At 45.8% G+C, this 17,643-nt stretch overlaps 1 protein-coding gene across 3 annotated transcripts in view; it reads left to right on the plus strand.

Annotated features, from left to right (window-relative positions):
* Positions 1-17,282, plus strand: part of phc2b (polyhomeotic homolog 2b (Drosophila)) — a 44,051-nt gene extending 26,769 nt beyond the window's left edge. For 2 of the 3 annotated variants that reach the window (XM_049023452.1, XM_049023454.1), the window contains 10 exons: positions 1,449-1,601; positions 3,614-3,890; positions 9,500-9,831; positions 9,912-10,080; positions 12,352-12,554; positions 13,887-14,019; positions 14,127-14,247; positions 14,787-14,907; positions 15,224-15,509; positions 15,764-17,282. In XM_049023452.1, coding sequence (XP_048879409.1) covers positions 1,449-1,601; positions 3,614-3,890; positions 9,500-9,831; positions 9,912-10,080; positions 12,352-12,554; positions 13,887-14,019; positions 14,127-14,247; positions 14,787-14,907; positions 15,224-15,509; positions 15,764-15,918 — 1,950 coding nt within the window. In that variant the 3' untranslated portion in view covers positions 15,919-17,282. The remainder of the gene's footprint in view (positions 1-1,448; positions 1,602-3,613; positions 3,891-9,499; positions 9,832-9,911; positions 10,081-12,351; positions 12,555-13,886; positions 14,020-14,126; positions 14,248-14,786; positions 14,908-15,223; positions 15,510-15,763) is intronic. The other variant, XM_049023453.1, reaches the window with a different exon arrangement.
* The last annotated feature ends 361 nt before the right edge of the window (positions 17,283-17,643 follow it).

Raw genomic sequence — 17,643 nt, forward strand, 5'->3', positions numbered from 1 at the left:
GGAGCTGGCAGGGAGCTGAGAGGGAGCAAAAACATGGGCTATCTGGAGGTCCCTTTGGACCAGGTTGGGAAACACTGCCTCACACAGCCAACCTTCTAATGGTACTTTTCCACTGCCACCAAGAACCAAGCCGTATCTGAGCTGACCCGCAAAGAGACTGCTTTCCACTGTAAAGTAATAGCATATAGTGAGTCATGATTAGACCGCGTTAACAGTAAGTAAGAATCTCTTTGGTCACTGTCGCTCTCCAAACTCTGCATCGCTTTTACTGAGCTGACCCTTCTGCAGTGGAAAACTGAAGCAAACTGGAACCACGCTGTAACTAGTGCCTGTTCGTGGTATGGCCTGGTTCCTGCGAGCCAGTGGAAAAGCACCATAACTCAGTGAGCCAGGGTACAAGCCCTCAGACACACACACACACACACACACACACACACACAATTTGCCCCAGCCACTCCTATGCCTACTGGCTGCACACATACACTAGAGCCACTTATCCATTTTGGCACCTTTTAATCTAAAAAGAACACATACAGGAAATGCTCCATTTAATGGCTGAATGTCTCCAAAACAGGCCTCCACTCTGGATGCTCCTATCGTGACCCAAGCATTCGGCTTCTGCCAATCGATTTGCAGCCCAAGTTCATGCTTGCTGGATATTTGGAAAACAGCAGACAGAGAAGACTGATTGTGCGGGCGGGAGAGTAGAATTAATGAGGGAAAGAGCCCATAAGATAAAATAATAGGCTAAGAATGAGCATATATGCAAGGGTGACAAAACTGTCACATCGCAGTTACTAATGCAGAACAAAAAATGTTTATGATAATAAACAGAAAGATGTTATTTAAATAATATCTGTATAATATGTGAATGTTTACAAGCCATTTTTATATGTGTATATACCGAAGGATAAAGCATAAAACATGGGGAAAGTGTTATGAATATACAGTATATCAGTATTCGAGTACTGGCATGTTTTATATTTTAGTATGATATTTATGTATAGTTGCTGTACATGTTTCTCTACTAAATATATCACAATGTATACTGCATTCTCATGTCAGCGCTGTTTTTACCTGGATGCAAATTTTCATTTTACAGGGTGGTTTGGGAAAATTCATTTATATTCATGAGATGAGCACTACCTGATTGGCCAAGTTATTAATATTTATGAGAGAAGCGCTACCTGATTGCCCCATGAACATGCTCCCATCAAGATGTGCTACCAGTTTTCTTGCTGTCAAAAGTTTGCCTGATGGTCACTGGCCAATCAGGTAGCACTCCTCTCATGAATATGAATGAGTTTTCCTGAACAACCCTGTAGAACGAAAATTCGCTACCTGGACAGGTGGGATTTGCACCTGTGTTGCTGTTGGATGTGTATCCCTGGCTGGGCCAGTAGGGGGCTGTGATTAAGAGCCGCTGTATTCTGATGTGTGATTTCCAGGCACAGCAAAGTAACCTTGTGCAAGTAGCTAGGAGCCTAGGCCGTGCTGTTCCTTTGTCCCCCCAGCTCATCTTCACGCCGACCGCCACCGTGACCGCGGTCCAGCCAGATGCCGCCACACACTCCACCGGGCAGCAGTCTGCAACCGCGCAGGTATTGGGGATGTGTGATGCGCACATGCATAGATGCCATAGCTCACACTCACTGTCTCCCTCTGCAGGCGTGTTTCACAAACTGGAGTCACTAGTGAGCCTGAGAGCTGCAGGCCTCACGATGGAGGAGAAGCAAAACTGCTGCTTATTTTAAAATACTGCTCTCCCTCTCTTAGACAATGAATATTTTTATTATAAATGAGGCAGAGAAATCAGACTACATACACTTACATAAATGACTTTAGTAAATCCGGACATACACATAATTAACAGATAGCGGTCATATAAGGCATAAGTTGAGCACAAGTTGACAGAGATGGCAGACAGCTGCATCTTGCCAATTATCGTGTGTCTTGTGCCGTGAATGCATCTATTCCAATTAGTGTGCTGATTTATACGAATATAAAAATTAACTTCAGCGGCTGGCCCTAGGGGATGGCATGGTGGAGCAGTGGTGAGCATTGTTGCCTCCCACTTGTGGGACCAAGGTTTGACTCTCCGCCATGCCTCCATGTGTGTGGAATTTGCATGTTCTCCCCCCATGTTGTCATGGGGTTTCCTCCACACACCCCATCCTGGGTTATTCCTTACCTTGTACTCACAGTCTCCAAACTCTCTGCACCCTTCTGTCATAAGGCATGATTTAAAACTGTTTTCAGGGCTGAACAGTCCAAAAACGCAAAAAGGTATATTATTCACTACACCTTCAGGATGATGAGGGGGTAACTTCATTTCATTTAAGCTAAAATAAAGGGGAGGGCAAGGAACAGGTGAAAGGGGGGGTTAAATTCCTTTCATTCATGGTGAGTGTAGCTGTTCTGCCAGAAGGATTTATAGGGACACAAAATGAAACGAACGATCACTTTTCTTGACAGATTCAGAAGCTAAATTCCAAAAAATAATTTTGGCTGTGGGTTTGCTACAGCTAATCCAAGTTACAGTCAGTCATCATCAGTGGTTTGGGGATGTTTATGTTCCCTAATAAATTACACCAACATTGGAGCGAGAGTAGCTGATAAAACCAAGGCTGTCTTCAGATATGTTGCTGGAAAGACACGAGAGGACATCATCCGAGTGTGTGTATGACCCGGACTGGAGTACGGCAGAAACAGTTTCTGCATGTTAGTCTCTCCCTCGCCTTTAAGCAAATTCAGCTACAGATAGGCGACCGTATTTGGTAACAGAGAACCCTGGACTTAGTTCATTGTGATTTTTATGATATTTTTGATTTTAACATTTATTTTACATATTTTATTCAACGTGCAAATAATCCACGCTATCCAGACATGTCGACAGACGCTCTGCCTATAACTGTCCCTAATTGTTTGTGAAGTTTTAGTATATAAAATGTCTGTTTTCCCTGCTGTACCGGAATTGCACCAAACTGTGAGGCCAAAATCTGGGTTTGTACTAAACCATGAATTCTGTGTACATCACATTGCAATATCAAGCGTGAACATTTTTGAAAATGGCTGTTTAGTTCACACGGCCGCTTCGCCTTCTCTGTCGTCATGTGGAATGTGGTAGAAGGAGAATTCTTTTGTTTTGTCTTTTTTTGCTTGAGATCGATTAAAGCACTGAGGTGCACAACAGTGCGGCATGCTGGCATGATGCCATGAAACAGTATCGTCAGTATTGTCACATGACTACAACATCATGCCTTAACAAGTGGACAGAACAAGTGGTTACAGGAAATGGATGGATGGATCACTAGACAGTATTTAATATGTCTGACATATATTAGGGGATTCTATTGTGTAATTTGCTTATACTTGTCTTTGCAACAAATTCCAAAGCTGTGCTAGGTTAGGCTAGGCTATGTTGAATGGTGAGGGAGGAGGGGAATGTGAAGAATGTACATTTTGACTTTCAGACTTCTGTTTGCATAAGTCAAGGAGTGTCTAAATTCATTTATACAATTTAAATGTGATAAAAAAATCCTGCTACGGCTCATTTGTAAATATTTGTTGTCACAGGTTTGTGTTTGGTGTGCCCATCTTTTTGCCCCAACAGGTGCAGAACTTGGCTATCCGCAGCCAGCAGGGGGCAGCATCGTCCTCCCCCTCCCAGGCGCAATTGCAAGGCCTGAGTCTCAAGCAAAGCCCCCTTTCCGTCCAGCCCACAAGCCAAGCCAAGGGCCCCGCCCAGGGAACCCAGGGCTCTGGGGCAAAAGGTGGTGCCACCGAGGGCTCCGTGGAGACGGGGAAAAAGGGGGAGGGGCTGGAGACACACCTGGTGAACATGAGCCGCAACGGTCCCTCTGTGAGCGGCCATCCCCTCATCGCTCCAGGTGGGAAGACGTGCTGATGAACACTCCCATGATGCATTGCTGTGGCTTTTCTTACCAAGGTCGAAATTCCTTTATATCTGTAGCTGGTTACTTGTGCTTGTGATTTTTTAATTTAAATAGTTAACAGGCATTTTGTCTAGAAGACCTTGTAATGCTATGTTTCACGTTTGCTGGGATAGCGCAGGACACCTAGCACATAACTCCAGTCTACAGCATAAGTTTCCTTACTAGGATTTCCCCCAGCAACATCTTTGTCTCGCAGTTCTTTGGCAGTATTGTCCACTATTGTCCTCAGGTTTCCCGTGACTAGTAGTATCTCTAGATTGTCTGGAAGGAATAGGGCTTTTTTTCTGCTTCCATGTGTGTTGGTATCCATGGTACGGTCACACACCTTTTGGGGAAACCCAGATAATTGGATATCTTCTTTCATCTCTGAATTCTGACTGGCTGACAGGCCACATGATCACGATGAGTCTGACCAATTGTCTAAATGTTTGTTTGTATGTGTTTGTGTTTTTCATCCATGAATAACATCATTATTTACAGTTACAAATGAAAAAATTACCGTTTGGTGCCCTGCAGGGGTGTATTCATGAGACAACCACGTATTTTCATTTCTTATGTTAAAACTTCCCAAAACTTATAATTTTATACTAGATTTATTCGTCTTTAAATCATGTCGTTCATTTATTGCATTAAAAATGAGATATTCTCTTTGGCTGCAGCCACGCATGTGCGTGGTAAAGCCCATTTCTCTGCATTGTAACACTGGATCCCGTTTAGATAAAGAGCTTGCAGTAAAAAATCACAGACACGCCTACCAAAGAGGGTTTCAAGGGGGTGTTATGGTCACCCCCAGAGCACACAGGCACACTCACATACCAGGGATGTCACAATCTTACCAGGAGGAAGGAAACTACGCATGTAGATAAAGAAACTGATAAAGAATAAAGAAATTGAGGCGTGACGAATCCTAGAAGGTTCTAAGGGCAAGTGCAAGATACTCTCTTGCTATGAGCTGCAGTATTTGGTCACTCTTGTGCAGAAATAAACAAACAATGAGCCAATGAACTGATTAATGATTCAGTCAATCGTTTTAACTTTCTGTACAAGAAGGTTTGTTTAAAAGTGCTTCACAGAGAGTAACTGGTAGCATTTTACTTGAGGGGACACAAATAATGTAGTATTATGCTATTACATATATATTAATTAACCACAAGTTAAGTGTTTGTTACAAACTGTTCATTAGTGATTTATCAAGTTTTATCTCAAGCAAGTACAGGTGCTCATTTACTTACGAACTTTCAGACATACGAACGAAGAGAACTGTGAGTCCAAATTGTGTTCATTCGGGCTCCCGTTTCCTGTCCGCGAGATTGATTTTTTTTTTCTGCGCACCAATTCCGCCTAGTACGACTTCTGGCCGCTACTCCCACCGCGCAGCAGCGTATCGTGTGTACTCCCAGCATGCTAGGTCTTTGTACTTGCATATACCCTTATAATGATGTTGGATAACAACTTACGAACATTTCAAGTTACGAACGACCGTTAGGAACGTAAATAATTCTTAAATAGAGGAGCAGCTGTACTATATTTACTATATCTGTTAATTCTGTAAATCATTATGAACTACTGAAGGAAACACTGAAGGAACAATTAATAACATGTAAAATACTGATCTCATGTTTGTTCATCGTTAATGAATTGCAGTGCATCATTTATCTCAAGCAGTTACCATGTTGGTTACTACATCTGTTAGTTCTGTAAATCATTGGGAACTACTAAAGGAACAATGATGAATAACACAAGTGAAACACTGATGTCACGTTTGTTCATCCTTAAGGAATCATGATGCATGTTTTATCTTAAGCTATATTTGTTCATGATTTGTAATTCACTAATAACTGAGTTATTACTAACTATTTGTGTCCCTTAAAGTGTTACAGAGTAATTTTATACAGGAAATTAGAAAAACAGATACCAAACACCCACACATTTCCTTTTCATGGCTGTAACCACACCATCCAAGAACTACTCTTAGCATTATTGGGCATATGCTGTGAAAAAAGCAAGCGCCCAGTCTTCGCTCTCAGGAAATCACGCACCAGCCGACAACAAAATAATCCTGTATTTGTAGAATGTAATTGATTATAATAATGAAGTAAATAAAAAGATCATGCTACGTGACAGAGATTTCCTGTACAAAGAGTAAACGATATAAGTATGCCAGGATGTTAAAAGCTTGCATATTGGAATAATGACACCCATGTTAAACCCTGCCCTGTGGGCTTCCCAGTTAACACACGCGAGGCATGGAAACTGACTGTGTGGCCAGTGTTCAATCCGCCAGAACATGTGCCTGTGCCTGGTCTGTGTCTGAGGGGATTACAGAGAGAAACTGCTGCATTGTTCACTGTAGGGTCAGAGCGTGGTAAATGGACCAAGTGCCTTAATGCCCCAATGTGTTTCTTGCTTTATGACGGTGTTTCCCAGCCCGGTCCTTGGAGATCCCCTGGCAGTCCATGTTTTTGCTCCCTTCCAGCCCCTGGAGGGAGCAAAAACGTGGACTGTCAGGGGGTCCCAGAGGACTTGGTTGGGAAGCACTCTGTATGACATCGATGCTCAGCATTCCGTCAGGTTTAGCAAACATGGAAATCCAGGGGGGCCATAAACTCAGTGCACGTTGCAGTTGTTGTTCCCCACATGGGTGGAATCAGAAAGCAGAGCGATGTTCCTGCCCCCATCATTCCCGGCCAGATCATCTGGACACGACCGGATCCCACTGGCTTCTGGGAATGGGGATTTTCCAAGGTGTGTGTCTGTTCAGCCACAGCCAACCTGGAGCAGTTCATAGGGCAGGTCTGACTCATCTGAATTCATGCTCCCACAGTGTTTTGGGAAAGAACCCCCCCCCCAACATCAGAACCACCCCCGCCATTTCCTCTACCTCCTCTTCGCCCTCCAAGCCCTTCACTGTTTTCCATTAAACCCTTCCGAAAGCCTTTGGCAAAAACAGAGTACTCTTTTATCTGGTTTTCAGTCAGAAAGACTGCTTTCTACACTCCCCCCCAATTCCACAACCCCTAAAACTAAAGTTTTTCTTAAAAAAGTGATGTGATTCAGAAAATCATTTCATGTTCACCTTGTCCCTTTGGTGGTCACTGGCTAAAGCAGCACCACTCTCACTCATCACAGGAGCCTTTTACTTCCGGTCATTCCCGGAAGGTTCCAGAACTCGGTGAGAACATTTACAGCTGAAATACGATACCTTATTCATTTAAATGAAGCCTGTGTGCACGCTTCTTAAGATAACGTTATTTTGTTTTATAGTTGTTCATCTTCTGGAACTTCAAAAATACTGGCCTGTGAGACGAGGCAACGGAGACTACCAAATTAGACTGTACACTTTAAGCATCGCGTGTCGTCCAACACAACGTCATTCCTCAGTAAACCAAGCAAGCCATGATTTGTTTTCAGAGGATAGCTAGCAACACGAATATGCCATGAGAGCTAAAGAATTTAAAAAGACAATAAAACTAAATCTATGGTCAACTTTAGGAGTTAAACCCTCTTTGGGACACTCTCTTGGTTACAAGTCTGCTACTGAAAACAAAGTGTTTATTATTAGGCATAGAACAGAGCCAGGGAGCCTGAACATTGTTTGGGAGAAATATGTGGGACGTTCTTAGGGACTGAAGGCCTTTTGGGCCCAGACTCATACCATGAAGCTTCCAGAAACGTGGGCCTGTGAGATTCCTTTAGCCAACCTTATACACCCCTGCCCCGATAGTGAGGACAGTCCACATTTCCTGAGTCTTCAGCGTGGGCTGGTGGGATGCTGTCGATCACACGGTTTCTGAAACAGTTCCTACTTTGTTATGTTTAGTTTCATATAGAAGGTACACTTTCCGTGTTGTATGCAAACAAATACATGTAGCTTGATGTTGTAGTTCCTGTTTGGATGCATAGATTAGATATATTTGCTTGCATATAGTATGAATGAATGAATGTTACATTTATACAGCATTTTTCAAGACGCCCAAAGCGCTTCACAGAACCAGTGGGGATCCACTTCAGCTGCCACCATTTTGTAGCCCCCACCTGGATGATGTAACGGCAACCATTCTGCGCCACAACTTTCCCCACTGTAGCTATGGTGGTGAAGGGGCAGGAGAGAATTCACCAATTAGATATAGGGGATGATTAGGAGGCCAGATTTGAAAAGGCCACAGAGGCCTATTTTTTTTTTAGTATTCGATGGATATCTGGATCAAAAGGATTTGTTTACAGTAGTAGTTTGTGGGGTTTTAGATACGTTTGTAAGGAAATTGTGTTTGATGCGTATATGGGTTTTTATGGATTTGTCGGTGTGTTAGTTTGTTCTTGAGGAAGAATTGAATCTTGAGAGATTTGTGTGCATGGTCAGGGATGGCTGACAGTCATCTATATCGTTAGGGATGTGTATGATCACTTTGGGATGTGTATGATAACTTAGGGATGTGTATGATCGCTTTGGGATGTGTATGACAACTTGGGGATGTGCATGATCGCTTTGGGATGTGTATAATCACTTTGGGATGTCTATGATAACTTTGGGATGTGTATGATCACTTTGGGATGTGTATGATCACTTTGGTATGTGTGTGATCGCTTTGGGATGTATATGATGACTTGGGGATGTGCATGATCGCTTTGGGATGTGTATGACTGCTTTGGGATGTGCATGACAACTTGGGGATGTGCATGATCACTTTGGGATGTGTATGACAGCTTTGGGATGTGTACGACCGCTTTGGGATGTGTATGACTGCTTTGGGATGTGCATGGTAACTTGGGGATGTGCATGATTGCTTTGGGATGTGTATGACAACTTAGGGATGTGTATCATCGCTTTGGGATGCGTATGACTGCTTTGGGATGTGTATGATCACTTTGGGATGTCTATGATAACTTTGGGATGTGTATGACAATTTGGGGATGTGTATGATCACTTTGGGATGTGTATGATCACTTTGGTATGTGTGTGATCGCTTTGGGATGTATATGATGACTTGGGGATGTGCATGATCGCTTTGGGATGTGTATGACTGCTTTGGGATGTGCATGACAACTTGGGGATGTGCATGATCACTTTGGGATGTGTATGACAGCTTTGGGATGTGTATGACTGCTTTGGGATGTGTATGACCGCTTTGGGATGTGTATGATAATTTGGGGATCTGTATGACCGCTTTGGGATGTATATAACTTGGGGATGTGTATGATTGCTTTGGGATGTATATAACTTGGGGATGTGTATGATCGCTTTGGGATGTGTATGACTGCTTTGGGATGTGTATGGTAACTTGGGGATGTGCATGATTGCTTTGGGATGTGTATGACAACTTGGAGATGTGTATCATCGCTTTGAGATGTGTATGACAACTTGGAGATGTGTATGACAACTTGGAGATGTGTATCATCACTTAGGGATGTGCATGATCGCTTTGGGATGTGTATGACAACTTAGGGATGTGTATCATCGCTTTGGGATGCGTATGACTGCTTTGGGATGTGTATGATCGCTTGTGCTTGATGGTATCTGACCAGTTTGTGTGGCTCTTTTCCAGCATATGCACAGATACAGCCTCACCAGCTGGTGCAGCAGCACAAACAGCAGCAGCACTTTGTGATACAGCAGCAGACTCAGGTGTCCCAGCGGCCGTCGGCCCAGCTGCTGCAGACCGCATCCGTCCAGCCCCACCTCCAGGCCCAGGCAGTTCAGCCTGTCCCCGTCCCGGTGCTGCCCAGGCCCCCAGCGCCGCGCCAGCAGGCCACCATATTTCACTCCACCGTCAGCCCCCAGGCTCTGGGACACCCACCAGCCCCACCCAGCCAGCCCAAAGCCACCCCCGTGCAGCTGACGGCGATCAACCTCCAGATCCAGCCTGCGCCTGGCCCAGTAAGAACCACACAGCAAAACCACTGGTCTGCTGATTTTACACAGGATGCATGTAGATGTCAACCTGCTACTCTTTCCAGGGTGCACAGCTTACCCAGGATACTAGCAAGGAAAAGCCAACCTCGCTGGTTGTCAGGGAGACAAACCCCACGCCTGTGTCCGTTCAGCCCACCACCACCCCCACCCAAGAGGCGCCTGGCACAGATCAGTCCAGGTCCAACTCCACCGGGTCCTCCGCCCCAGCTGAAGGTACGCATCTGTCTGCTGGCCTTTATAATGCCATAGCGATTAAATTCCAGACACCACCACGTCAAATTGCCCGCTCGGTGATACCAGCTGCCCCCCAGCCCTCACACACCCACAGGCACAGACACAAAAACCACACATGTCGATTTCACACTGAGCAGTATTAACCCTGAATTTGGCCTACAGCCCCCGCCCATGGAAAAGTGGTGTCTGTCTCAGGACCCTGGTCTGTCAAGTGGTCAATGCTACCATCTGTGACCGAGCCACAAAAAGCATCCACCCCCCATCCCAACCCCTCCCCTAAAGAGGAAATCTGTCATGCCCCGGCATCCACTCGAAAGCCCCCTCGGCTCATGGGAACGTGGCAGCTTTGATTTTAATGACTCCTGGGGGGGGGAGGGGGGGGAGCATGACTTAGTAATTCTCCCCATGAAGCAGCCGAAGGCTACACAGGTAGGCACACACTCTCTTCCAGGCATGGTGATGGTGTCCAGGTGAATGTGGCCACTTTAGAATATCGCCATTTAACTATCTCTTTTTAATATTTTTACTTTAGCTAAGGATCTGAAACACTATTTTAATTTCCCTGGATACAAAAATATAAATACAGATAAAATACACACTTTTCTTTAACCTGACCTGGCTACCCCTGATTAAACATCCAATACATTTATATATTTTAAGCAAAAGATCTGAAGAAGGTTTGATTTAAGTCTCAAACACAGCGATGTGGGGGAAAAAAGAAGGCATGTCCGGACTTCAGGGTAAATGATGTAACCCAGGTGCCTTTAAACGAGAACCATTCCTGATCCCTGAACTCGGAACAAGGCCGGCCAGTCTGTCGGCATATGGTTCGTAAAATTAGCATCACCTCTAAATATAAACATTCGTAGTGCTGCCATCTGCCGAGGAACTAAAATAAATAAATAAACAAACAAACAAATAAATAATAAGAGCGCTCGGGTGCCCCTATGCGCTTACCGCTAGCACAAAGGAGACGCATAAAGTGCGTGAAAATGCGATTTTCGGGGCAGCTGTGACACTGCGATATCTCGCTCATTGAGGGGAAGAGATTAGGCGCAGTTCTGTTTCCCAACCTCTGGTCCCTGGGGCAGGCCATGACAACCAGACTCCTCATACACGGTTACCAGCGCCTTCTTCCCGTGAGCCAGCCCATAATTTAAACACAGTATGCCGTAAAGAACAGAACACGTTTACGCTTTATAGATGTTAGAACGCAATAACCCGAAGAACAAGTCCAAAGGTTAAGACTTTCAAATACAATTTTTCAAATTTATCTTTTCCGGGTACTGAAATACACACACACTCACACCAGAAATAAAGCGTGCATAAAATCTGTTACAGTTCAAATCTATATACTGTTATATAGCGCAGACTGCTGAGTAAAATCTTATTCTGTTCTAAGAACTGTTCATATTTAAATGAGCGTGGGCTTCAGTGTGCCTACGCTGCAAGAGAGGGGGGAGAAAAAAAGGGAGAGAAAGAGAGAGAGGGGGTAGAGAGAAAGGCACTCTCCAGCTCCGACGCCCGATCCCAGCATCAGCGACTTGAACTGCGACAGACCTCCGTTTCTCCTTTAAGTTCTTTTTTAACGCCGTTTGGGACGATCTGGAGATAATTAAAATCAAACCTGCCATAAAATAATAAAAAGTTTTGGTAAGGTCACCATTCCCTTTAGCTTTTTATTTAAAACCGATTGCACAACTTGGGCTTCTTAGCCGGTGAAGATGGAGTTCGGAGCAGAGAAGCGCCGGATAGAGAAGGATTAGAGTGTTAAAAAGGGGGTTGAAAACGGAAAGAAACAAAGGCGTCCACTGCCGGCGCCGTATGTCTATCGACCGCTTCGTGTACCAGTAAAGCGCTGGAGTTTCAGCTTTCGGAGGTTTGGCTTCATCAGCCGGCAGCCCCCGACGCCGGGACGAGGAGGACCACCTTCGGGCTCCTCGGCTCCGGGACGCGGTAGGGAAGTGGCAGTGAAATGCGGCCGTATAGCGCTGATATCGGGAACATTTGGGGCGAATACGTGGTGTCATTTTGCGGTGCAATCCGTGAGCCCACAGCCGGAATGCGTGCACCCCGTTCGGCTTTCTTTCGGCTCGGTCCAGCGGGGCGCATATCCCTGTGTATCCCTTGCATGCATGATGTTTTGTAACACGCGTTCGTCATGGCGCGGGGTCCCTCCATGTGTGTGTGTGTGTGTGTGTGTGTGTGTGTGTGTCTCTCACCATGCACCCCAATTTTGTTGGCCTCCAGGTGCTGCCGAGGGGGCCGGCGCCAAGCCAGAAGCGTGTCCCCCGCCAGCCATGACCTCGGGGAACGAGGAGGACGCCCCCAGCGTGGCCGGCAGCGTTCCTCAGAACGGCGAGAACAAACCCCCCCAAGCCATCGTGAAGCCGCAGGTCCTCACGCACGTCATCGAGGGCTTCGTCATCCAGGAGGGAGCCGAGCCCTTCCCTGTAAGTAGCCCCCACCCTGACCCCGGACGGCAAACAGTCGCTTACTTATATTATGATCAAACGGGCATCCTAAGGGCAGTGCAAATTACCCAAATTAAATAGTATAAATCAAACCTTTTTATTTTCACATAAACTATACTGTAGTATGTAACGTATAGAGCGATAGATATTAAAGGAAATGTAAATTACTCTGAAGTTTATTCCTTAGATTATTCACATCCTGCTGTAAGCTGACATGTACTTTCATCCTAAAGAGGGTGAGTTACATGCACAACTGTTATATGCACATATACGTCGTAAAGCAAAAATTATATAGTCATATCATTTAACCTTATTATTTAATAATAAGGTGGCGTATTTCTTGCTGTTAGGAACCTTTGGAGTAGCCTCCATACATGTTAGGTGCTTATTTTGGTTCACCCGCAAATTGTATTTATAATTAATCAGGCGTGGATTAGACAGCCCTGGAAGGCTTCGCTGTTGAGGTCCAGGTGCCGTTTCGCGATCGTGGGTTTTTAACGTCTTCGATTTATGTTTCACTGTAATAGGGACTGACTTAAACACAAATTTATAGATAAAAGAAAACCCATAGTATTTTATATAAATGCTTTGTGAGTAATACTAACTCTTTTATGTTTGTTGTGAATTTAATAATCCCTTTACAAGGCTAGAGTTGTTTATCACACTTAACCGCAGCAGCTTCCCACTGGGGCCCCCGAAATGCCCCCCAGGGGTGGATCATGAGGCTTTGCCTTGCTCACTCAACAGTAACAAATCATTAATATCCAGAGCTGGGGTGCCCCTCTATTTATGAATTGTGTAATTTTGCCATTTGGGGGGGGGGGGGGAGAGAGAGAAAAAGTAACGAGGACACAGGTATGGACAGAAATTAAATTATGGAGGTGAATCTGGTGGTGGGTAGGGTTAGGGGCTGGTCTGGTTAGAGCTGAGGATCATGGACTCGCATGCTTGCCTGGCGGTTTCAGGCTGATACCTGTTCTGAAATACTACTGCATAGTGTAGGCCAGGAGCCTCTCAAACACCCAGCTGTGTTTAAAAAAACAAAAATAAAATGGATTTAACCATGTTTTGGACACTGCCCCCTGGTGGACATTATTTTTTCCAGTCTGCTCACAGGTGAATTTATCCTGTCAGACTTTTTTTGTGATAATTCAAGGGTTCTTTTGTGTGGCTAATTTTTAAATGTAGATTGCTCTGTGTATATGTACAGTATATACATATGTAAGTTTATGTGTGTGTGTGTGTGTGTGTTTACACATACATGCTGGGTGGAAGTGCCCTGCTCACCAAACTGTCCCCCTCCCCTCCCAGGTGGAGCGTGCCTCACATTTGGCGGACAACCTGAAGAAACCCAGCCAGCCGCTCTCCTTGGATTCGGAAAAGACCCACCAGGGCAACCCCCCCGCCGCCACCGACTCCGAGATGGAGGATCTGACCCAGCAAGGTTCGCCCAGCCTGGCTAGCCGGTCCTCTCTTCTCCAAACACCCCCCCTTCCTAGCTAACCAAGCCAGGCTTTCGCTCACTCTCTCTGTCTCGACACCTTCGTGCAGAGCTCGGGGATCAGGAAGACGCGAATGAACCACGCCTGCAGTGTGAGCTCTGCGGCTGGGTCGACCTGGCGCACAAGTTCAAGGGCTCCAAGCGCTTCTGCTCGGTGGTGTGTGCAAAGAGGTACGCTGTGGGCCTAGCCGCGCGCTAACTTTCTCGTTAGCTTGCGGGAACCTATGTTAAGAGCCGTAATTTAACAGAATTTTGCTGCATGAACTGTTGTGCTTGTGGCCCAGTGGTAGCACTGTGGCCTCATGCCTGCAGGGTCGTGGTTTCACATTCCACCTCCGGATCTCTCTTTGTGGAATTTGCATGTTCTTCGTATTTCGTGTCAATTTTCTCTGGTTCTCTCCATAGCCAACATATATGCAGTTAGGTTGACAGGTTTCTCTACATTGCTCATAATGTGTGTCTGTATGCCCCGAGTCAGCCTGCTTTGTGGCCTGTGCTTTCTGCAATAGACCTTAAATCATCCCTTCATCCCCCTGCTGTTGAAGTAGTTATGATGACATGTTTTTTGGCTAAATTATCATGCGCATGTTTAATAGACCATAAGATGTATTTTTAAAGGTCTTTTAAGGGCTATGGGGTTAGCATCATGCGCGTGCGTTTACAATGAGCGGCTCTCGTCGCTGATCACCTTCTCGCACTTCTGCGGACAGGTACAACGTTGGCTGTACGAAGCGCATGGGTCTCTTCAACCCAGATCGGAGCAAAACGACGAACCGCTGGCGGCGGAAATCACGCAGCAGCAGCCGCCAAAGCATAGAGGCCAAAAAGCAGGTGAGGGGTCAAGCCCTGTGTCTGCGCACACATCTGCGCACACATCTGCGCACACCCGTGCCCCGTTTACCTACTGCAAACCCACTGACTGAGCTGTTTGCAGATGGTCACATGTGTGGAACTTTAAAATAAAAGCCTAACAGTGGCGAAGACACAAACGTGCAGATCTCTGCAGGTAACGGACATGATCAGCACCTTCTGCCCCTTATTAACTCTCTGCTCTTGTCGTTGCATCTGGTCTGTTAGTCTTTTTCTGTCCCTTCTGCACCTGTCCGTCTGGTCCCACGTCTCACATTTTCCTGCGTTGCTCTTCTAGAGGCTCAGCACCCCCCCGCAGCAACTAGGTGGCTCCGTCCCCTCCGCCTTGCCCCCCCCACCCAGCCAGGGCGAGTCCAGCCCATGCTCGGAGGTATCCAGCTACGAGGGCCCCCCCTCACCCTTGTCTGCGGCCAGTTCAGGTGCCCAGGGTGCCCCGGGTGAGCGGGCCTCGGATCCTGAGGGTGGAGTCAGGGAGCTGCCCCTCCTCACGCAGCACTTCCTGCCCAGTGACCCCACCCAGTGGAATGTGGAGGAAGTGTACGAGTTCATTCGCTCCTTGCCAGGTCAGTGTTGCCGAGAGATTATGGGAAGCATCTGCTACTGTATTTTAATTGATGTTAATAGCTTGTTCTGCATACGTCACCTTTTTTGAATAGTATCTGAAGCTCTTTAGATGAGAAACGTCACTGTTCTCCCACACCTCCTTCGTTCTGAAGGGTCTCAGTTCTAAAAGTATCTCACTGAAATGGAACTGCGGCTTCATGACCCCCGAAACACCTTTTTCATGCCGTGTCCCATGTGCTGCGCCCCCCCACAGGCTGTCAGGAGATTGCAGATGAGTTCCGCTCGCAGGAGATCGACGGGCAGGCCCTGCTCCTGCTGAAGGAGGACCACCTAATGAGCACCATGAACATCAAACTGGGCCCCGCACTGAAGATCTACGCTCGGATCAGCATGCTGAAGGACTCATAGCTCTCAATGTCACCCCCCCCCCCCCCCCAGGCTCCGCCAACACAGAGCCTTGACTAGTTCTGCACTACGACCTCACATCTGTGGGTGTCTCCCCTACCCCCTCCATATACAGGTGCTACATCTGTTCTCTTGTACCCTGCAGACTGAGTGGTGCACCTCCCCAGGCGCTGGCCCTCCTGGAGGTAACGCTGAAATGACTGTAACTGACCATTAGGGGGCGCTCTCTCTCCATCACCTTATTGGATGAACAACACCACCATGAAGAAGATTTGACCTGAAATAGATCAGACTAATTTATTTTTGTTGGGATACACTTGTGCGATTTTGAATTACATCCAGACATTTAAAATAAATATATACAATTGTAATATATTTAGGTTTTAAGATACTGTCTATGTTTGATTTATATTTGTTTTTGTTGCTGGAACAGGCATGTATAAAGTGGTGCTAGTTCAGTGTCTGGGTTTTAAAATGGTGGTTATCTGGGGCAGTACATCCCTGTGGTGCTTTGGACCAAGTTCAGCCTTGGTTTGTAGTCACAATGGCTCGCCTTAAACACAACAGCGCCTCCCTCAGTCTACGGAGGGAGCCTACAGTGTACGCATTTAGTTTTTTGGGGTTTTTTTTTGCGACCCCCCCATCTGCCCCCATTGACAAAGCTTGAGGAAATGTCAGCAAAGAATATCTGTGGGAAATGCAAGAGGAAAAAAAATATCCATGTGTGCATGTCCAATTTGTTTCCATATTTTCCTTCGTCTGATGAAAATATGAATGTGGTAGTTATGGCCACAGCATGTTGAGAAAGGCCAGACTGTGACTGAAAAGGGTGTGACAGTGGCTCTCAATGCAGGAACCCCCCCCAAAGTAATTCTTCCAAAGACGCACAATTCGACTCCTCCTCCCCGCCCCCCAGTACTATGGCACTTAGAAAGTCGATCCTATATCCCAAACACCACCCTGCTGACCGGATCCTGTTTTTTTTTTTTTTTGAGGCGTGTTACTGTGCTGATGTTCTCTTCTAGCAATTCACTGTTTGGTGGAAATCTGTCAGAGCTAAAACAGCGTCTTATCCTAATCTTCCCATTTTTTTATTTTTTATTTTTTTGGAGTTAACTATGTATGTCGGATTGTTATTTATGCGCATTCAATCCAAGCACTCACGCTCGACTCTGTTCCGAAACGCGCACTATTGGTTACATTGTGTGTTACTGTGAAGAAACTGTGTGTGTGTGTCTGTCGTTAAATTTGTTAGTCTCATGGAGAATGGTTCTGTCAGAATAATGCTTTGTCAAAATGGTCATATTTATCGAGAAAATGGGTTTGTACATTTTTTTTTTATTCTTAAATACATTTTTTAAAATGTATTTAACTGGCCTTTTTGGGGGGAGGGGGGTATGAGTGAGTATTGAGATTTGAAAAGTCACTAAACCCTACAGATTTAATTAGTTAGCTTCACACATTCTCATCTTTCCGTAGCTGCTTCATCTGCCCCGGAACGAACCCAGTAAGAAGACTGGCCGTGAAGTTTGTGTGTCATCCCAAATGTGCTGTTTGTCTTTGACATACCATAACAACTTAAAAAGACACTGTACATCGTGTGCCCCTGCTTGGCTGCATTGCTGGGGTGTGAGGATGGTGCTAGATATGAATTTGAACACTACTCAGGTCAAGAATCTCAGGCAAGTTCAACCCCCCCCCCCCCCCCCCCCCCAAAATTAGCTTTCT

Source organism: Brienomyrus brachyistius, chromosome 8, assembly GCF_023856365.1.
Source record: "Brienomyrus brachyistius isolate T26 chromosome 8, BBRACH_0.4, whole genome shotgun sequence".
NCBI classification, from domain to species: Eukaryota; Metazoa; Chordata; class Actinopteri; order Osteoglossiformes; family Mormyridae; genus Brienomyrus; species Brienomyrus brachyistius.